Source organism: Carassius carassius, chromosome 47 (assembly GCF_963082965.1).
Source record: "Carassius carassius chromosome 47, fCarCar2.1, whole genome shotgun sequence".
Classification (NCBI taxonomy): domain Eukaryota; kingdom Metazoa; phylum Chordata; class Actinopteri; order Cypriniformes; family Cyprinidae; genus Carassius; species Carassius carassius.
The window spans coordinates 9,253,180-9,276,802 of record NC_081801.1 but is presented as its reverse complement, the minus strand read 5'-3'; the positions used below and the strand labels follow the sequence as shown (position 1 = coordinate 9,276,802).

The 23,623-nt window shown below is 35.8% G+C and overlaps 1 protein-coding gene across 2 annotated transcripts in view; it reads left to right on the top strand.

Annotated features, from left to right (window-relative positions):
• LOC132130533 (transmembrane protein 132C-like) overlaps nt 1–23,623 on the top strand; it is a 136,832-nt gene that overhangs the window by 79,512 nt on the left and 33,697 nt on the right. For both annotated transcript variants that reach the window (XM_059542256.1, XM_059542255.1), the window contains one exon: nt 10,499–10,642. In XM_059542256.1, coding sequence (XP_059398239.1) covers nt 10,499–10,642 — 144 coding nt within the window. The remainder of the gene's footprint in view (nt 1–10,498; nt 10,643–23,623) is intronic.

The window sequence follows — 23,623 nt, the reverse complement described above, 5'->3', positions numbered from 1 at the left end:
CATGTTCCTTAAAGATTGTGTTCGTGCGTAAGACAAGGAAACGCTGAAAGCCCACATAGAGATTAGCTTAGTCTGGTGAGGGCTACGATTCTGGCGGCGTTAATCTCATTTCCCATTTGCCATGTTGTCATGCCCCAATACGTTTAACGAGGGTGGTAATGAAAAGAGGGGAACTAGACTCATTAATTAAATTAGCTTCCTTATCCGTGCATCTCTCCAAGTCCACTTATCACTGCTCTGATTGCCTCCAACTTTCTGGATCTCAGTCAGGCACATGCCAGATATTGTTCATTTTGTTTCAATTTGCCTGACCTTGTTCAGTTTCTTTATGGTGTCATTCCATTTTGCTGCAGGGTGCAGAGAGGTCATTTAGGCCTGGAACAGCATTGAAAATCTTCACCTGTGGGCAGGCGGGACCTAGACAGGAGCAGAATGTGTAGTTTGCATGGGCCTCACTGCCTGGGCCAGAGGGAAATAAGAAACAAATGAATGACATTTTTACCCTTTTGAAGATTTTTTTATTTTATAATTCCGCAAAATCCTTTCACCTGTTTAAATGCAACCTTTAAAGTCTTTTTCCCACATATACAGTGTTTAAAATATGCATCCATTCTAGCCTTGTATCTTATTCCTGCTGTTGTAGAAAAAGCTGTGCAGAAGTTTGTCCTCTGGTAAAATTACACAAATCCTGTGCCTGTAGACTTTACATAAAGAGATTTACAATTTTATAGTTAGTTTATGAATAAATGCAAAGTATTTTTTACAAGATACTGTTTTTATTTATTTATTTATTTTACACTTCAACAGATAACAACTAGTTTATCTTTGTTGATTTGTAATGTGTGTGCTACTAATTTGAATCACCTTTCTGGACTGTTAAGGGTAAAAGTTCAGTGCTCTGTATGAACTTGCTTCCATCATAGTAAAGCTGGTGAGATGGTGTTTCTTTCAAATATCTCTTTTTTAAAGGTCAGCTTTTTTCAGGAGCTGATTTGACACCCCTCGTTTAATCAGTTAGCTGTGGCTTATTCAGTTTTTTTTCTATTACTGTCTCTCACTTTTCATCTTTCACTCTCTATTTTTCTCTCCCAATTAATTTTCTTTCAGTTATTCACTGCTTTTGTACGTTACTGTCATGTACATGTCATGGTTTTGTTACTGTAAATTATTTGAACTATTTTTGCTAGGTGTCTTATGAAGTGCTGATCTAAAGTGTAAAAGTGTTCCTGTTGCTCTAGCAGCACCAAGGTCGCTTCAAATGGATAAATGTACATTTTTAAGTCTGTTTAATTGCTAGTGCATATTGTAAATCTGCAATAATATCCATTGTGTATATATATATATAATCTTTGAGATTTCTTTTCCCCCTTTTACTGTCTTTGTTACTGTGAGTCAAAAGATACGAAATATGTTATGACTGATCTGCTTTTGTGCTTTCAGTGAATGACTATTAACTTCCTGGTCATATATTGACATTTCCTGTCTCGTTCTATGGCAGGCTTACTGTCTTTAGCTTGTATTCTTTTTATTGGATTGTAAACACTGATATCAACATGTCCACAGACACAGTGTAGGGAAAAGCAAGTTTTAGTGAACTGTTTTTAGAACCTCTTTCCAATGCAAGGCTTGATGTTTTACTCCTCTGGTATCATTCTTCCTTTGACGTGCATGGATGTCTCATCATAGCTCGGTAAGATCTAAGGCTCCAGCACCTGTTGGGAATGAGTATTGGCCTTTCTTGTAAAGTACGCTCGGCTCACTGGCAGGTAATGGCTCAAAGCATGAATGGCAGGAATCTCTGTAATTGAACTGATGTCACATGTGCAGCTGCGGGGGAGACCCTGGTTTACTGTGCCGGGTCTGGCACACTGGGAGACCGGCAAGGCCCCTTTGGTATTGACAAGTGCTCAAGAGCCTGTCTGTCAGTCTTAGACAGGAGCTCGAAATGAGACCTCCTTCCCTTCCTTTCCATTCAGTTAGACTATTCACACTCTGTCTGCCGTCAGGCTGGAGATCTTTATATAGGCTTTCTTTTTAATGCAGGTTAATGTACAATAAGTCATGTCAGTCCTTAACATCCTGTCATTAACATTGCAGTAAAACACGCCCATTAAAGATTAACTTTTAGAAGAATATGGTAGCTTTCTAGCAGATTGTTTCCCAAGGATTGAGTGAAATTGAGAATTTGCTTGCTTTCAGTTCATATGCTGGAAGTTGATTTGGAATGACAGAAAACTTAGTGAACAGCAATCCAAAGATATCCAAAGAAAGTCGCACTACTGTGTCTGTTTGCTCATTTAGATATTTTTATTATTTTAATTCAGCTACAAGTTTTTTTCAACTGATAAGGTATAGTTTTCAAAATTAATTGATTTGCCAAAACAATTAACAGCAAATTTTGACGTACAATGTCCATATCACATTGCTAATAAAATCATATGCTTTATATTTCTATTAAATATTTTCAGATTAATTAGCTTTTTATATATTTTATTATTTAATACAATTTTAAATATATTTTTAAAACTCAACACTTAAGATAGTTTCTTAGATTTTCAGTAGTTTTTTTTTTATTCAAATTACATAAAATTAAGAATTGAATTGCGTTCACTGAATCATTTCTGACAGAACAGTTGCCTACTTTTAAATAGAAAAAAGCAGTACAGCTTTCAATACAATCTTCTGCCAAATAACACTAGAGCATTTCTTTTAATTTAATTTATTTATCCCGTCTTCCTCTCCCCTTTCCTCCATTTATTCCCCCTCTCTCTCCAGGTCTTTAGTGAACTACTTAACACGCTGTTTGCTAAAATGTCCCTTTATAGCAATTAAATGCCGATTTGGTGGTGTTGGAGTAATTGTCACCCCAGGCTATCTGTGCAGGTCTGGAACAAATGTGTGTGCGTATGTTTGTGTCTGTGTAATGTATCATAAATGATTCCTCTCACACACTGGGGGTTTATATGCAGCTCAAGGGGTGAAAAGACTGCAGGTGTTGAATCTGAGTCAATGTTTAGTGCCGTCTCTCTTCGTCTGTATTCCTACTGTAATGCATGTGTAGTTTTCATAGTGCAGCTTTACGGATGTGCGTTCTGTCAAAAACCTCACTACTGACTCCAAGTGAGACCTCTACTGCAGGATTAAATCAATTCTGATATACTGAGATGTTATTACATTGCATCTCTGGTTGCATTCTGGTTGTTCATTCATGGTATTCTGTGTAACATGTCTGCCCTTTATTGTCTGCCCACATAATGCCATAATGTATCAATCAGAATCAAGTATATAATACACTTTAGTTGACAGATATGTAAGTAATGAAAAACAAAATACTTTTTTGTATGGACCAGTTTGATTAGAGTTAGGAGGCAGCATGATTGTTTTATATTGCTTTTATAACATTTTGATTAAAATAAAGTTATTTATTTTATATGCTGAGGAATTTGCATTTACACACAATCTTGTTGGTTCCATTGCCTAGTTTTACTCTTACAATGGAAATGGTTACATTTAGGTAACATCAGGGCCATTGCGCATCTTTAAGCAACACTCAGTTGTTGTGTTCCATGTGCTAAAAATTATTTATTGTTTTTGAACAAATGATCTGAGTGAATTAATCAGTGACTTTTTCATGATGGCATAACTTGTTTATTTCCAGAATGAATCTGTGTTTTTGAACATATCGGTTGAATGAATCATTCAATGACTCACTTATAAAGTCGCTCACTTGCAGTAATCAATTAATGAATGAAATAGCATTTTTAAATTAGATTAGATAAATTAGATAAATGATTTATATGACTCACTCAAAGTTGATTATTTACAGTATTTTGAAAAATTCAAATGACCACCTAATGGCAATACAATACAGAAAGAGTCACTGTAAAATCCCAACTTGTAATGCACTGACTCTTGAGGACTGGAAATAACTGTTGCATAGTTTTGTATATAGACCACTAAATTATTCTGTAATAGTTTCAGCTCTTGTTGCACTCTGTGGTCTAGCATGAAAATTATTTCAATTCAAATAAATGTATTTAGTCATAATGACACACTGACTGTTTATCCCGTACCTACTGGCCTCTCTCTTTCTCTCCAATATCAGATATTCCTTCACAGTTCTCAGAGGACAACACAGAGGATAAAACGATTACGCTTTAACAATTCTTTGATGTAATTCAGACATGTCAATATAGATCACTGACATCGGCAAGGGGAGTTCAGGCCAGTTGAATGCAGCCTGTACACAGGAGAAAACACAGCACTCACTCCGACAACTGCCACGGAATGTGATTTGTGACGAATACCGGAATCATCCGAGCGTGTGCATCCCCCACTTTTATAATGTCAGAGAATTGGGGAATTTACTATGTTATTTTGGAGAACTGCCACAGGGTTGACGGACTGTCAGGATTTCGACAGATCTCCTCTATCTGATATTACAATCCATCTCCCTCCATCCTTCGCTTCCTGCCTCTCCAGTCATCTCTCAAGCGCTGACACTCCTATCACATTGGTAAATACCACTTTAATTGATACTCAGGTTGTTTTAGAATTAATGAGCTGACACCCATGTGCTGGTGGGAGGGGAAAGAACATCTCTCTTTTTTAAATTGCTTTGCAGCCTTTATTGCTCTCCAGAAATCATATTAGCCAAACCAATCTCATTTAAATCTTCCATTCCCTAATTAACCCTCAACGCCTTCTCATGCTGCTTACAACAGCACTTTTTTTGTAGATTTTTAGATGAACTATGAGAGGTGTGTGTCTGTGTGCAGTATATTGGATTTTTATTTTGATCAATCAGAAAACGGTGAACAAAATGAGAACAAAATCTTCTTCATTATGTAAATGGAAAGTATTACATGAACAGATCAGATGGGACATGAAGGGGTGAATTGACTAAACATGCCTTTTGTGCATAAAAATTTCTGAGCAAACACCTGCGTCTTATTCATTAACCACCCTCAGTACAGTTTAACCAGAAACAGTCTGCACTGGTTTACTGCTGCTTAAGTATTTCAATTAAGACATTGGGCGAATTCCAATTGCAATTTTTAAACTCTTGAAGGGAAGTGGACATTTAAAAAAAAAAAGGCTGTCTGGTGGACAAATGAGTCCATTTACAGTTATGATAGAACAGCCTCTGTCTGCTTGGATGGAGAAAGGCTCACCAAGGCTGCATTCATATGATGAAAAGTATGGTAAAAACAGTAATATTGTGGAATATTATTACAATTTAAAATATCTGTTTCCTATTTTAATATGTTTTAAAATGTAATTTATTTATTATAAAGCTGAATTTTCAGCAGCCATGGCTTTGGTCTTCAGTGTCATATTATACTTCAGAGATAATTCTAATATGCTGGTTTGGTGCTCAATAAACTTATCTTATTACCAATATTAAAAACAGTTGTGCTGCTTAATGTTTTTGAGAAAACTGTTAAAAAAATTTTATTGGACTGAATGTGAAATGTCAATTTTGTAAGGCAGGACTTCTATCAATTCTTCTATCAAAAATCTGATTGGCTGTTTCAGCAGTAACGTGCAATTCATAGTGAATTTTAATGAATTCCATCCAAAGAGAAGCAAGTCTTTTCATAGAAGCAGTGTTTTATCCTTCAACCCAAGACATCTCTTATGAATAAAAAATAAATAATTTAAAAAACGTCTATTAATAACATTGCTTTTATAAATGCATATGTGTGTTTCTGTATTTAACCCTCTGATGCTTGAACTTTCTGTTTTGAAGTTTTTTAAATCACATTTTTTTAAATCTTCATCGGACTGGTATGAAACTTGGTGGCTTTTATGGCAAAAAAGAGCATGATTTGAACAGACTAAGGCCCTGTCCACACGGACACGGGTATTTTTATAGCCGTGACTTTTTTTACGCGGTTTGGCCTTTCGTCCACACGAAATTCCAGTTTCAGGGCACCGAAACCGAACATTTTTGAAAACTACGGCCAGGGTGAGCATTTTCAGAAACGCCGGTTGCAGTGTTGTCGTGTGGACAGTATAACCGGGGTTTTTGCCTTGCGACATCAGAGTGTGCGCCGTTATCCGCTGTGTTTGACGCCAGATTGTGCGCTGCTGACTGCTTCTGATTGGCCAAGGTGACTTTACAATTTGGGTTATATCGCCGCCTGCTGGTGTGGCATGCTCTTTACAGCGCTTGATAGCATGTTTTTGCGTTTTCATGTGGACGCAATTTTTTTTTTAAACGCAGGAGGAAAAACTCCGGTTATAAAAATACCCGTGTCCGTGTGGACTAGGCCTAAGTGGCTGTAAAACAAATATCACAATTCAGTGGTCTTCAATCAAAAATGACCAACCTTAAGAAATGAATGGTAAAGCAACAAAAAAACAAAAACAAAAAAACAACACAAAACAATTAGTGTGTACAATCTACAAATCTGACACAATGCAGAAAAAAGTACAAAGCAATGACAGGGTGAAACCTTTTTTAAGAGTGCAAAACCAACATATCCACCCACACACACAGTTACACACACACCTATGAACTAGTGCAGTGGCGGCTGTAGACAAATTTTACTAGGGGGGCCAAGGAGGGGCCAGTGTTTAACCAGAGGGGCACATTAAAAATGGTAACATATTTTATTTAAATGTAATGCAAATAAATACAAAAAGTAATTCTTGAAAAAATCTACACAGTAATTTTACACAATCTAAACATGTTAATAAAAACAAATTACTATTAGTACTCTTATAAAATTCAATCAGGCAACCATACATTACACAATTTAATATTTATATATGAATGTCAAGAATTCAGAAGTGTATATATTTATAATGCTTACACTACACTACACTACACAGAAATAATATACAATTAAATTATGCTTATTTTAAATGTATTGTGCATGGTAAAAATATAATAAGCTTTTAATAATCTTTCAGTGCGCAAAACCATGATAATATGAAACGCTTCAAAACTGAGCTCACAAAGTGATTTTAAAAGTTTATGGCTTTTAAAACGTGTGTGTGATCTAACAGGCACAAGCGAGTCTTTTAAAAACAGCAACAAACATAAAATACAAATACACAAAATAAAGTCATTTTATGCAAATCCACAGCCTTTTTATCTACAGATCAAGCATTATAATGTGAGTATATAATATTGGAGAGAGTTTTACCATCCATCCTGCTGTAAATGGACGAGGTGCGCGCTATTTGAATGCTGAATGGAGAATGATTGACAGCCGCAGAGGAGGGAAAACAAGGTTTCCGTAAACTTTAATTTAATGATGTAAATAGTCTTCTGTCCATAACATTAAACTATGGAATTGCTTCAGATGACTTTGAGAAATTATAATCAGACCCAAGTCACCCAAACTGATGTGAAAAAAATGGGAGGCGCCGAAAAGCGCGATGTTTGCATCCCTGAATATGATTGAGTTCCTAAGTGTTTGGGTGCGCTGCACTAATTTACCCGTGTAGAACGTTGCGTCACATTAGTTCCGCTTTTGGCGTTCGCGTGTAAAATCATATTACTTTTTTTTTTTTCAGCACGGGGGTGGCCACAGGGGTGGCCAGGGACATGTCTACAGAGGCACGGGCCTCCCTAGGCCTCCGTGTAGAACCACCACTGAACTAGTGTGACAGTAACACAGCAAATATGTAAAATAAAAGCAATAATTCAACTACAATGCAGTAAAAAAAGTGTACAGCAAGGAAGGGGTTACACTCTAAAACATCAAGAGTGCAAAACAGACACACTCACTTAAACACACACTCACAGACACAATTATACTCACTTAAATGAATTATATCCATATAGACAAATGAGTCAGAAAGCTGAAATAAGAGGTTGAAATCAGATCAAACCCACAAGGATTAAGCTCTGATAAAACATAATTTTAATTTATTTTTTACATTTTTATATAATTTTAATGTTTTGTGTAACAAAATGCTTTCTCTGTGTGCAGGTTTGACTGTAATAATAAAAAAAACTGACGCTTCAAATCAACATAAAAAAAAAAAAAAATCTAAACCTTCACAAAAAGTTGTCTTTAAGAATGTCTAAATATATATCCAAACCCACAACATAATAAAAATTTGTATTTATGTCTAAAAACAATTAGATAATTTATAGGCCTTTTATATAGAGCTATATGGATCTATGGGCTAAACCATGGGATTGAAGATGTTTGGCACTAATCTGGCTACAAAAATTTCATTTTAAAGGCATTGACTATGTTTTAACATGAAATACTGCATTTATAAAAAAAAAAGTGTATATATACTGTATATATATATATATATATATATATATATATATATATATATATTATTTTCAATGGGCAGAAATTCATCATAATTATTGCATAAATATTCATTAGCCATGAAATGATCTCAAAATACAAAAAAAAAAATATATATATATATATATATATATATATATATATATATTATTGAACCAAAAAATATATTACATTGATTTTACTGGGGTGAAAAAAGTTACATTTCAGTTGTCCAGTCACGTTTTACCATGAAGATCACAAGTGTGACTCCCGAATGAGGAGCACTAGAGGGTTAAGAGTGTGTAGCAGTTGTAAGCTAGTAGATATGATATAAACATCACATGATGTTTAGAATAAACCCACAGCGATAAAACCACTTCACAGTATTTGCAGCCTGGATGATCCAGGGTCACCAGGCCATTGATGTGTTCAAGGTAGCATTCAGTTATGTGCAGTATTCAACACTACAAACAGACTACAAACTAAATGTTCCAGAAGTGGTGTATATTTCTAAAAGTAGTCACTGTCAGATGAGGCACAGAATAACCATTAAGTATCAAGCTAAAAACATGATTATTATTATTTATTTTTTTGTTTGTTTTTTATTTTTGTATTCCTTATTGGATATTCTTGATTGGTATAAAAAAAAAGTCACATTTATTAAAAAAAAAAAAGAACCAGATGACTGCAAGCTGACTTTAAAGGGCCCTTTAAAAGGAATAAGTAAAGCAAGAAAAGCAGTGGTTTAATTTTTTTCTTCTGAGGGGATTTGATTTTTTTTCACTCATGTTGTTTATTCAAACTATCCTCCAAGTGTATTCTTAGCATTTTTCTATGCAGCCAATTTAGAAGCCACCAGTGGAGCTTTTATAGCACATGGTATGCGGTCCTGAATTGTGTATGGGTTAGTATATTATTGCAGCACTTTGGTTTCATGTGCCATTAGTTAGTTTATTCTAGATACAAATGTGGAGAAAAAAGGAAGAAAAACAAAAACATAAACAAAAAACAAAGCAAACCAAGATATGAAAAGAGAAAAAAAGCAATCGTCAGGACTGTTTCTAATTGCATTTGGTCTGGGTCTTAGCGATAACATCAGTTCCATTATTTTCTGCATTTGAATTGCACTGCAGCCCGTCTTCAGCATCCTGTCTTTGATTGGCTGAATGCAGGTATTGGACGTTTAGAACAGTGTGGGACCTGCACAAGGATACATTGTGCAATTTCATTACCGCTGTAAACAATAGGGGTTGTTCACACAAAAATGTTTTTTTTTATTTTTTTTTATTTTATCTCTCATGTCGTTTTAAACTTGTATGACCATTTTTTCAGAATACCCTGACCAGTCTCTTAAGTATAATAAATTATGACTTAAGGTTCCTTACAAATGACAAAACAGCACCATATAAGTATCATAAAAGTGGTCTTCTGATTTCATATAATAGGCTTCTATAAAATGAAGAACAAAAAATGTTTACAAAAGTTTACATTTTGCAGTGTATGATTTATAAATAGAATGTTGAAGTTCTTTTCAGTAATTTGGTTCACAATGATGGTTAACAGTGGTTAACAGTTCATTGGAGGTGAAGATTATCAGTGAATATCACATTACATTTCGATCTGTAATCAAACAAATCTATCAGATTACTTCAGAAGATTTTGAATAGCTGACAATTTGTATGGACTGCTATTATGATACTTATGATACCTTCAATACCCATTCATTGTAATTGCAGGTGACAAGCAAATTATTCAAAATTTCACCTTGCGTTCCACGAGAGTGAATAAATGATGACAGAATATTTTTTTTGAGTGAACTATCCCTTTAAAGTAGTTATTCATGTGTCAGTGTTAATCAATTTAATAGACTTGAAAAAGTATTCCATACAGAGATCTTTTGTAACACACACAGTTATGATTATATGTGAAAAAAGCAGAACACAATAGTTTCAAAATAATTGTTAAAAGCATTTTGAGGTTATACAAGCACATCTGTACCCTACAATGTATTACATGAGGTTGGGTAGTCTCTTCTTTTCAACTGCAACTGCAGCCTGTTCAAGAACAAGAAACACTTTTTGTTAATCATCCAGTATTTTGCAACATGCAAACGCAAATATGTGTAAAATATATATTTTTTTAAAGTATTATGATTATCTTTTCAGTATCATTTCTTTACTTAATTAAAAAAATAAGCATTATATACTGTGTGGTCATTTTGATTTTTGCAACAGGGTCAAGTTGAAGGATGGTGTGGCATTTCTAGGAGCGAGGGCCAGCAACCCGGTTCAGTGGACGGTTAGTCAAGACGTCAGGAGCGAGGGACACAGAGTGGTCACTCTGCACTGTCGCAGGAAGGAAGCCAACTTCGGGAAAAGGTCAGTATCTGTTCAATCTGTCCATTCTATCAATGCTTTTATTAACAAAGGGGAATTCAGGGTTTAAATGCTTCAACACAAGAAGGCTGCTAGTTACTTGAATGACCTAGAAGTTCAAAGTTTATGATCGAAGCTAAAGGCAAAAGCACTGCTAACCCAAAGTTGTTGTTTTTTCTCACTTTTGCTCTTAACTCTGTTCTCTTTGTAAAGTTTTGCCCAACAAAGATCCAAACGCATGCACATGTACAGTGACCTGCACCATACAGCCCTTTGGCCTTTAGCCCTCAAATATACAGTAAGCATCTCTGCCTAATGACTATTCTTCTAAACTCTTCTGCTCGTTTCATATACAGTACAGGCCCTCTGGGACTGACAGCATGCTTTTTCAGCATACTATACTAACATATTATGAAGTGTTGGGAAGCTACTTGACTACATTTCTCAGAAGAGCTGGAGTACTTCAGATAATTTCAAACATGGAACTTTTATGTAACAAACTTCCTTTGCTTTATCACTGCTTTAAGCCATTAGAAGTTATTTTTGGTTGCATTTTTCTGGTTTCATGTGATTCATTTGAGTCACTTGTTCATTTGTACTGAATTGCTTCTACACCTTTGACTGTGTTATATAAATCAGGCTGATTCATTAGTTGTATTTAGTTTCAGTGACAGTTCACCCACAAATCATCAATTACTCACTCTTATGATGTTCCAAATCCACAGGGTTTTTGTTAATCTTTTTAAGCAACACATTATGTGATGAACAGATTTAATTTAAACTTTTATTCACATGTAAACATTGATTGACACACATACATGCTTGACACACAAAAACCTATGTTTGATGTACTCTATGCATGTGTCGATCAATGTTAATATGTGAATAAAAGTCTAAATTAAATCTGTTCGTCATGTAAAGGGATCCAATCTCTTCAGAAGATTTGAATTAAATGAAAATCAGATCATATGGATTTGTTTTCGAATCTTCATGCAAGTTTTGGTATAATGGAATTCCAATGGAGGGACAGAAATCTCTCAAGTTCCATTATAAATATGAATTTCAGAAAATTATGACAGAATTTTCTTTTTTGGGTAAACTAGCACTTTAGGTTAGTGCCTTGCTGTCACTTTAATTGACATTGAAAATAGAGATCGAAAAATAAAATCAATATATACTAGAATAGATTTATATTTATTCTTTCCCAGTGCTTGTGTGTGTTTTGTGGTTTTTATCTGTTTCTGTAAAATCTGTGGTTTATATTTCAACCAGCTTCTTCTTTTTTTTTAAAATGGTGTTAGATTGCATATTTTGACTGAAAAATATTATATTATACTCACTCTGCATTTCTCACCTCAGAGAGATTAGAAAGTCATTGACTGACAGCTGTGCTCTCAGCCCTTATAGGTCCTTCACCTTTTCCAGCACCTCTCTTTGTTGCCATTTGCAAATGCAAATGAATCTCACAAACACACCCCATTCCAACCCCTGATTAAAAAAGAAACACTGTTTTCAGTGTCTAAAATAAAACATCTATGTTTTTTAATTCTGATTAAGGTCTGAATAGTCTCTTGCTTAGCTTTTTTCTATCAGACTGCAAATGCATTACTTTCAAATGTGTCAGTTCTTATAATGGTCACACAATGTGGGGTGGTAAGTGGAATTGACGGAGCCCTGAGCTTTCATGCACTCATTTTCAGCCTAAATAGAAAAATGATGAACATTAAGAGAATTTTCTTTCCTCATCTGTAGAATTTTATATAAATCATATTCCAATAATCTACAGTTATTTGATTATGCGCGCTCATTGAAATTCCTACTCCACCTAATGTGTGGGTGTTTCAAGAAGATATTCTTGTTACTCTGACATGCTTTACCTAATTGCAATTTTTGTCCCAGGCAACTGAAAAAATTATATTTTGTGTTTACAGGGGCTTTTAAAGTTTTATGATTCATGCACAAGGGAGCTGTAGTTTACAACTGCTTCAAAAGCACTTACTTAAATCCTTCCGACCACTGGAAATCTGAAGAAACATCCAGCAAAATTGAAATAAAACTTACTTCTCAGCAGAAAAACTGTCAGAATATTCCTTAAAAACTGACACCTTTTCTTAGGAGCTTATGAGTAAAGTTATACTCGCTTGGTACAAAAGTTACTTTGTCTTAGAAAACTTACTGGCTTACTTGAGAGTATGGGAGGTGAGGATGCTTTCCCAATGGATGTTTCTCATTTGTTCTTTAACTTTAGATGTTAGGAGAGGATGGTGTGAGAGATGCTAGCACCAGTCCACAGGGGGCCGATCAGTAATGAGTTATTATACATCCTCTTTGATTTTTCCTGCACTCCAGTAGATCACTGAGTCCTTACACTTTGTACCTTTTTACACTCTGACGAAGGTTGATTTTATAATTTTTCTACATAATAATGTGTGCCTGAACTAACATTTCCTCTACCATGTTGTGAAGAAAGTAGCTCAGTTCCAAAACCTAGTGACGGGAATGATGTAAAACACAAAATCACAATGCTTGTGTGGAGCACATAAGAAAAATAATGTACAGATTGTTTATGTTAACATTTTTCTAAGCTAATACTTTGAAAACTTCTATAGCACAACTGCTGAAAAAAGTTAGCTGGTTTAAACTAGACATGGTTGGTTTAAGCCAGTAAAGCTGGTCACCAAACCTGGCCAAGCTGGTATTCAGCTGATTTTGTGGTCAGAACCCCTCTAAAACTGGCCTAGTATTATATATTGGGTAGAATAATCCATTTGGGTAATATTGAGAAATATAATTTATATACATTTTGAAAATTATAATTTTTGATTTTCATTTCATAGTGACTAAAAATGCTGTTTTGGCAGCTCATTGCTAGGGTTTGGAACTGAGTATGTTAATGTTTTAACATTTGAAATAAATTAAAGGTGTATTTCATTTATTCATTTAGCAGATGCTTTTATTCAAAGCGACTTACAAATGTGGAACATCAATGTTAGTTTCAGGTTGATACCAAATAGGTTTTTCCAGAACCGCAGTTTAAAATTACTTCCTTTAATTAAATTACTTACTTTAATTAAAATTGAAAGTTCTTGTTATGATTTAGTCCATTTGTAAGAATTTACTATTAGTCACTGTGTAGGTGATAATTGAAGCAGTGGTAAACCAGTATTTTGGGCTGCTTAATTAAAGCACTACAGGACAGATGGTAGAATTAGCCATTTTGCATTTGAACACTTGCAGTGCTGGGCATGACAAACTACCAAAGCCTCTGATGACTCATATGAGAGCAATTATACTGGAGCGTGTCTCAGATAAAGATGTGAAGTTGATAGTCGTCTGAAGCTGAAAATGATTAAGAAGAACACAGAAGGAAGAAAAGATGTCAGTTTCTTCAGGGAATATTACTAGTCCTCAAGATGTCTGTGTCAGGCAAAGCAGCACTGCAGTGTTTGAATGTGTACACTGTCAAATCAAAGCAGAGAAGCTACAGATCTGAGCTGTTATGGCTGCACTTTGTGTAAACTTGCTTACTTTAACCTTCATATTCTGTTGATGATCTGCATGTTTTTTGTTTTTATGTTTGGGGTGCCAGAGAAGTGCTGTGTATATATCAGTCATTTCAGGGGAGTTGTGGCTATATTCAGAAAGTAACAAGCTCTACTCACCCTTCTAGAACGATACGGCAAAACTCAACCAAATGTCTTTATAAAAAGTTCTCTTTGCTAGTGAAGAACGTGTCAAAATGTATTTCTTAACCCAAAGTACTTGATTTTTGGTGCAGAAGTTCAATTCGCTGGCTCATGTTTCTATGGGTAAAGAGGCTGTAATTGGGCCTTGAGTGCCATGTCTGGCCATGTTGCTCGCTGTTTTGTGCTGGTATTGATTTGGCAGTGGGAATGCAACTTATCGAGGTGCTTGAAGCGGCACAGCAAGCCGCCTTATCCTGGGGTTGGGACTCTGCTCAATGGGCCAGGCTGTAATCCTTCATACCGTCAGTGGCATGGAGAGCCAGGGATGATTCTCAGCATAAAAACTAACACGATACTCTTTCATCAACTTATTTATTCTTTTCATTTGAGCGCCACAGTGGGGATTAGATTGAGCCATCTTGTCTTTTGTTTGAATGTGTCCTTTCTTCTCTCAGCATTCTGCTTGATCGATGGAGAGGTGGAGTCTAAGTGAACAGACTGCCACTTCCCGCTCTCACTCTCTCTTTCTTTCCTTGTCAGATGCACTACAGTACACACTCTAAAAAAATGCTGGGTACTGGCTACAACCCAGTGCTGGGTGAAATATGGACAAACCCTGTAACTGGGTTAAATGTTTAACTCAGCCTTCTGGGTAGTAACCCAAGTAGGGTTTGTCCATATTTGATGCACTCTTATCAAAACATGGTTGAAAGGTCAGGCCTGTTTTAATGTCTGTTCCTGCACACCTTTTAATGATTTCTCCTCTGTTTTTTGATAAAGGGTGTGGAAAAAGTTTTTACGTTATCATTCCCATTCATCTCAGGGACAGTTGCTCAGCTGCCACTGAGATACAGAAGAGATTATTCAAATATACACTAACATTAAATTTTTTCAGGGGTGAATAGAAAGCTCAGAAGAATAGCAGTTATTTGAAATATAAATATTTTTCAACATTACAAATATATATACTGTCACTTTTGATCAACTTAAGATGAATAAAAGTGATAATTTATTGAAAAAAATATTGAAAGGTGTGTGTGTGTGTGTGTGTGTGAATGTGATCCTTATATTAACGATATATCCATATATTAAACATGCATCTTTCTGTGACAACACATTAAAACACAGACAGTAAACACTTTAATCATTAAGAATTTCATATTGTTTGTTAAATGACTACACTTAATAATTAATATATAATACTTAATTTTGCACTTCCTCATAATTTTTCTTTGACTAAAATTACATTCCATCTTTAAGTAGAATTGAGGAATGAATATGACACGATTTAACATTGACTAATAAAAAAAAAAAAAAACTATGACTAAAACATCTATAATTATTAGGGCTTGAGCACCTCTGTGTGAGGACCCTACTGGAATTGCTCAGTTTCATATGAATGATTGATATTATTATTTATTTATTGCATCAGAATACACTGCTAATTATTAATATCCATCAATGGATAATGATACTTTATTGCAGCCAACTAAAGTCATAGTTAAGCCATCTCCCAAAACCTTGACACCTTGAGTAAAGTTACTATACACGTCTTCTTCTTCGTCTTCTTCTTCTTTGTTTTCTTCTTCTTCGTCTTCTTCTTCTTTGTCTTCTTCTTCATCTTCATCTACGTCTTCTTCTTTGTCTTCTTCTTCGTCTACGTCTTATTCTTTGTCTTCTTCATCTTCGTCTACGTCTTCTTCTTCTTCATCACCTTCTTCTTCTTCTTTTTATACATCTTGCCTAAGGCAATTATTTGCCATTGCACTCCACTCACAAAGAAGATGTTCAACACCTTAAAGACATCAGACATAGTTTGGCTTGAATGTAAACTACACCCTTTCCCCCGAGGTGGTGGATTTAAATTCGAAACATGCTTGTCAGCATCCATTTGTCAGACGCCTGCCTTTGTTTAGATAAGAAATCTCGAACCGGCTGAATTCATGATGAGGGACAGTGCAAGAAAAACATATGCAAGAACAAACATGCACCCATCAGCCATTCACAAGGCAAGGGTATTATAATGAAAGAATCAAGCTTCTTCTTATAAAGCCAATCACACTAAACAGTTTCTGAATAAATAGAAAGCTGTGCATTGGTTACGAAAGCAGCCGCTGGCCTCTTCTCTGGTTGATTTCATTAGAGTGCTGTCTCTGGACCACTTAATCGGGCCGCTGCTCCAGAGTTGACCCTGATGTGACCTCGCCTCTCACCCTCTGTCTTTCTACCTCATTAATGTGCCAAGGACAGTAGTGAAGTTCCTCTCTCCTCATGCGTGCACACACACTCTCTTTTGTTGCTGGCTCTTTGTAAGTAGCATCACCCCACAGGTCAGTGCACTATTGAGCTCTGTTAGTATCTGCTTGTAACAAACTCTCTCATTGCACTGTCAGAGACCCCAGGCATGTAAAAGGACAACAAAGACAAGTATAAATTGTTGCTGATATAGTAGCTGCATTTTGGGCGAAAACTAAACTGAATCATTTAGGTCAGCAAATCATTCTTGTGCACATGCTTCTGAAGTCAAGTAGGTTTATAATACCTGCAGAAAGCTATTCAAGCAAAACTGTTTACATGGTTTTACCAGAAGACGATGATCAGTGAACAGAATCAAATGATTTAAGACATTGTAATTAATTAAAATCCCCATTCAATGTTGTGTCAGTCTGTGAATAAAAAATGTTTAGAGCATTTTTTTTTATTAGTTTACACCATGTCTTTGTTGTGCAGTTTGTCATCCCTGGTGACACAGACATGTGTTTTTCTGTAGTCTTCAGGTAAACTAGCTCTTAGAGACAGCTTTGAACATTTCTCAGTACATTTTGCATCTGTGTTTTAAAGAGGTCATATCATGTTGAATGACAATTTTATTGATCTTTTAAGTTAAACAGGTCATGGAGCTACTATGAAAACACTGTCCTTTTCAGAACTTAAAACACCCTTTTCCAAATATACCATTTATCATATATAATGTCGTGTCACTTATATCTTATATCTTATAAAACACGTTTTGTATTTATTATACTTTACCATTCGAAAGTTTGGGGTTGTGAAGAAGTCTCTTATGCTCACAAATTTTTATTTGATCAAAAATTAAGCAAAAACTTTACATTTGTTTAACTGTATTACAATTTAAAATAATTATAAAAAATGAATATACCATGCTGTTTTATGCAATGCTGTTTTACTGACTACAAACTTTTGAATGGTAGAGTAATTATAAATATAATAATTTGTGTTGCAAACGTCTGGCTGTCAGTGGAGGAAGATGCTTTTTTAGTTTTAACCTTGCTAACCAAACATTTACTTTTTTTTATTAATTGATTGATTGATAAATTGATAAATTGATTGATTCAATTGCTGACATTGAATTCCTGCAGTCCCAAGTCCTCCGAGCGTGTCTGAAGTTGAATGCTCTTTGAGATCATACAGGTCTTATTTCTCTCTCCCAGTGGGGCCTCTGTGTGTATCTGTGTTTATGATAGAATACAGAGACCGCAGCACTTCTACAGTAGTTGGTGTTCGTGATATGAAGTACTGCAGGATGGTTCGGATTAAATTGCCACCCTGGATTTTTACACTACGTCTTATCGCATGAGGCCAGCCCGGCCTCACTGACAAACCTCTTTACTGTCTCCAGGCTCTCGTCTGGCAGAAAAGCAACCAACCCTGGTGTTTCTCTGCCTGATAAAGCTAGAGAGGGGCAGATGCTCTGGAGTAAAAGAGCTGGTTTACAAACAAGAAGGTTAAAGAGATTTCAGATGCGGGAGAGGATAAAATACCGGAGAAATCGTCGCTATCCCCCGTATCGATTGAGGTTTGTTGAGGTTGGGTGGAGGAGTCAATATAAATCATAGTAAGCGATTTAGACTGTTCCATTATGTTAAGGAGTAGGAGGGCCATTTTCTGTTTTTCCTTTTTTTTTTTATTAATGATGACAGAGCCTGTAAATATGTTTTCCCCTGTTTTTAATTTATTCCAAAGCCATGTGCCAAGTAACCGTTACGGCTCGTTTATGATTACATAACTGCTCAAGGCCACGCAAGACCTTTAAGATTCATACGCCACTCACACAAATTGATCAACACATGATCAATGCTTTAAACCCATCCAATGATTGTGCGCATGTTGCCATGCTTTACAAATCCCCTTTTTAGTGAGGACGAGTGCTCGTCATCTCAGCATTACTGTGTGTAGGTATGGGTATCAATAACACAAGGACGGTTACAGAAGGCAAGGGCAGAAGCCAGATTACAGAGAATTAACATGCAAAAATGTATTGGTAATTTTTTTGTGTGTGCATGTAATGATCAGAAGAGATCGCCTTGACTAGTGGCGTGTTGAACTTCTGAAGTGTCTAGTCAATGTTTCCTCTTTGGGTTTAGATTCCCCCCCCCCCCCCCCCCCCCCAATTTGGTGTTTACATACTTTCACGGAGTTTCACAGAGTTAAAGGCATATTAAACAGATTTTTTTTACGGAGACATATTTACCTCCCACATGGGACTGTGAACAAGCAGCAAATATTACAATATTTATATAAGAAGTTATATTAACATGCTATTTATTAAACCCTGGTTCGGTCAAAATGTTTTTAATCTATCTATCTATCTATCTATCTATCTATCTATCTATCTATCTATCTATCTATCTATCTATCTATCTATCTATCTATCCTTTTGTTTATGAAATGTTTCACAAAACTTTCACACACATTTTTTTTAAATTTCAGATCATTTTAATTGTATTGTCTTAACTTTCAGTTTTGTCAGTTAAAATTTTGGAATTGAGGAGTTGGATTTGTATTGAAAAGATTATCTCTATTTAGCTCTGAATGATGCATGACCTTAATTATTTATATTTTTAAATCATAAATATTGCTGATAATTTTAAGTAATTAGAAAATCATTTAGATTTGGATATGACCAAGCGTGATTATTTATGTTATTAACGCTGTAATTAGCCTGAATTTGTTAGCTGTTCATTGCATATCATAGACCTCCTTGTTTAATGCAGATTTATAGATTGATTGGAGGAACATGGAGGCATTGTCTCCTCTCTTGTGACTTTTCAGCTGTGTCTTGTTGCTATCCTCCTCACACCGTGCTTTGGAAATTGTGGAGTTTTTTTTTTCAGATCATGGCTGCATTCTAATCAAACATGTCTTCTCAGGATATTGCTTGGATGGTTAAATTTTTTACTGACATTTCCTCCAACTGGTCATTAAAATTCCTTCATCTGCAGGATGAAGAAGTTGTGACTTGCCCTGAATTACACATTGGGCTGTTTAATTTAAGCCTAATTTACTGTCCTGTGGCCTTGTACCATAAACCCTGTCACTGATTGAATGTCAGTGCTGGTGGATCTGTGTAAATGAGAGCGGGGCTCTTCCCTTAAAACGGGGAGTAAACGATGCCTCAAAGGCAAAATCGGGGGAGTACGTTTATGCAAATATCTCCACGCATGCAATATTCTGATTTAAGCGTGGCTTGAAAAAGATGTTGTATGCTATTATAGTAATGATGTTTGCACTGAAATATGGGAAGGTTTTTTTGATGTTCTGTTCTGCGCAGCTCTTAAAATAAACATGGCCTTGTGTGCTCCTCATCGCCAGCCTGAGCTCATTTCCTGTAATAAAACATGCACACTGTAATATATTAAAATGTCTTTCTCTCTATGCTGGGGGTGCTGTTGCTCATCTTAGTTCTTCTATTGACTCTCTGTTTCCTCTCAGGGGAGGAAAAAGGAACACACCCTCCAGCCCCGTAAGCATGGGTGTTGCGCTCCATAATAATGCCTCTGGCCACTATTAGCATACCCAGAGAACAATCCATCAATTTGGGTTGAATTGTACAAGCTGTGCTACTTCTACGTACACATTTCTAATGAGCTTATGAATACGTTGTTGCAGTGTGGCTGTGCTGCAGAAATCTGCATATGTAAAAAGACACCTTCTCAAATTATATTTGACTTTGCATGAGCACATTAATCAGGGAATATAAAATAGTCCCACTTTGAATGTAAGAGGGTGTGTGTGTGTCATGTGGGTGTTCGGTGCAGTGGGTCAGAATGCACCATTTTCTTCTCAAACAGCTGATGATTCCACCAAGGTCACACCTCACGAGACAAAAAAAGTGATGTTGGAAGTGTCTCGTATGGCATTTAGAAACTTCCCACTGCTTGAGAAGTGCTCAGAATGCAAGGCAAATAGACATGTGGGGGGGGGGGGGGGGGGTTTCTTTGACATGAAAAATGTCAAAGAAAATTTAGCAATTTATTTAGCTAATTATATGTAACATAATAGTCATAGCCAGTCAGCAGATATGGTTGGGCTTACATTTTCATTCATTAGCATTTTGCAAAATAAATTTTATTTTTATTTTTTTTATTTTATTTTTTTGTAATTAATGCAATTAGACATGTGTCTTGACCTGTATTTAAATTCTATAATGAGATTTTTCCACTTGAGTAATTCAAGCATGAAGTACCACCTGATGACAGGCAACATGCCAAGCCACATTTACAGAGAACTGGCAAAGTAGAAAGGTATTTACACAGGACACATTCTTGCATTCAAAAACAGCTGGACATAGCACAATTGAATGCAACAGAATGCAAGAGTCTAGTGTTTACTAAGCTTTAACTTGACACAGCCTCTTTAAAATGTGGCGCTCATGCTATGAGACACTGGGATGCAGCAAGACATGACAGAACAGCAAAAGAAATAACATGTCATTGAAATAACATGGACAGAATGTGAGAAAGTGTCCTGTGTATACAACTATATAGTCAATTTATTGAACAAACAATATATTTAATCAAAATATTTTTTCTGATAATTTTTGTACATGCAATCGAACATTAACATTCCCAAGCTTGGGGTCAAGCTTGTGTGTAGCCCTTGTAATGACTTGTATCAGGGAAAACCTGTTTTGGGACAGCACAGTATGGCGTGTATTGCCATTAGCTCTGGTTCTTTTAATTAGTCTGAGTATGTTACGCTTGAGTGTTTCCAATTACAGATTGACGTCTTGTTCTCACAGCGTATGAGGAATGGGAAGTTCATCAGTCAGAAAGAAGAACTTAAATAATTAGGATTCATCTCACATTCTTAATGACGAAAAAATTATAGGAAACATATGGCAAGAAAGTTAATCAAGTTAAATCAAACAAAGAGCTGCGGAGGAACAAAAGTGTTAGTGTGTGACTCCCGTGAGCATGCCGACATTAATGCATGCGTGCTTAGAACTTACATGGATCCCATGTGATCGCATATTTGCATACTTAATTAAATTGGTTTATGCAGAGCATGAATTAGTGGCAATAATGACTGTTCTGATCCATTACTGTAGCATAATGAAAATGATTCCTCATATGGCAACGTTTTGGTTATTATGTTTTCCGCTGTCGTATAGGTTTCTATGCCCATGAGGCAGCAGGTGTGTGCTGAATGACTTCAGGTTTTGTATTCATCAATTAGACTTTTGGAGATAGAAAGAAGAAGTTTCTCCAGCATTTTTTGTTTTTTTTTGTTAGACCACCATTCATTAATCTTGGTTATATTCAGCACTGCTTCTTTGTGTGTCACACCACTTGCTTGCCTTTTTACTGTGTTTTTTTTTTATTAAACAGAACTCTCTGTAACCTAGCTGTATCTAGCACATATACAGTACAATTATTTGTGCTTCAAAGTTGAGACTGGGACACATGTGATACTGCTTGGTGAGGAGGATTTGTGAGCCGGCAATATAGCCAGGCCCATTCCATATCACGTCTGCAGCGGTGATAACATGGCTACTAAGTGAGTGGGAAAGTCTGATGATATCTGGCTAATGGATTTAAATGATGTTCCCAGCTGGATGTCTCACCCAAAGGTAGCCATTTTCCTCAGCTTCTATCCAACCGCTTCACATTCTTCTAACACCTCTTGCATTCCTGCCGAAGCAACAACAAGCAAATCAACTTACTTAGTGCGATGAATATTACATCTCTGCCTCAAGGTTCAGGAGATCGCGGGTTGCAGACAGTCAAGGTGGGCTGTTTTTTTCTGGTGCTTGTCAGAGGAATTTTGCATTAGATGCTGGTCGTCCATAATTTCAAGGATCTTACACATGAAAATTTATTGGTGGTTTATGCTGGTGGTTTATGGAGAATTCATTGGCTGATATGTATTTAATTGTGCATGCTCATTTCCATGATTTTTACATTTAGATTGCCTTTGCCATCTAATGCTCACTTAAATTTAATCTTTAAAACATTAGTAAAACGTAAACAGAATCTTGATTATCCATTTTTCATACTGTTGTGATGATATTATGATGCAATGTTATGGCAGAGGCTATTAAAAGTGTTTTATTTTTTATTTAATTTCAGTAACTTCCATTTATCTGTTATTGGCCATAACAACAAACAAATTAATTTGTCTTATCATATCAGCCAGAATTACAATTTTGAATCATCGTTTGTTGGCATCCTGCACTTTCATCTGAGGCCTAATTTTAGGGACCTAAGTATTGTGCAATAAAATCAAACAGAAATGCATCTTTTAGTCACTTTGTATCTTACTGTGTAACTTTTCAGGTCCTTCCACAGTTAGATATTTTAACAGCCTCCTCAGTGGTTGCTGACTAGAATATCTCCTAAATCTGTCCGACGCTGCACATTCAGCTTACCAAACAATATTCTTGTTTAATTTACTTTTTTTTCTGAGAGAAACGCACAAACGTAATTTCCCATCACTTCTACGTTTTTAGCCTTTTTGTAGTGAAAGTATGTTTTTATGTGAATCCTCCTGATAACCAGAATAACACTAAAAAGTAAAGGTCTGTGAACTGTCAGAATTATGCACTTGTCTGCTTGGCAGAACTTTCTGTTGCTCTGATGTTGTTGAGAATTGCTTTTATGGATAGCAGCAGAAGCATTTAAGTACGATGACCCCCTAAGGTCCTAAAGACAATGCTGTGGTACTTGTCATCTATTTACAAAGCCGTGTGCACACACCCATAAAGGCTCTTGCTTCACACCAATACACCTATACAAAAACATTGAGCTATGGGTCATTTTCTCTCTCTCAAGCACTATAGTCTAAGGTTGTCACTCTGAACAGTGTCAGAAATATCCAGAGCAATAGTGGGGTGGTAGTCAACCGTATGCAATACCGGTTATTTCTGGGGTGAAATATAAATTTACAACCTAAATGAATTACAGCTTTCAAGAAAGTGCTGAAATACTGTTTCCTTGTGGTATAATTTGTTTTTAAATTCAGGGAAAAGCAATTAAAGCAGTCATGTTCTTCATAA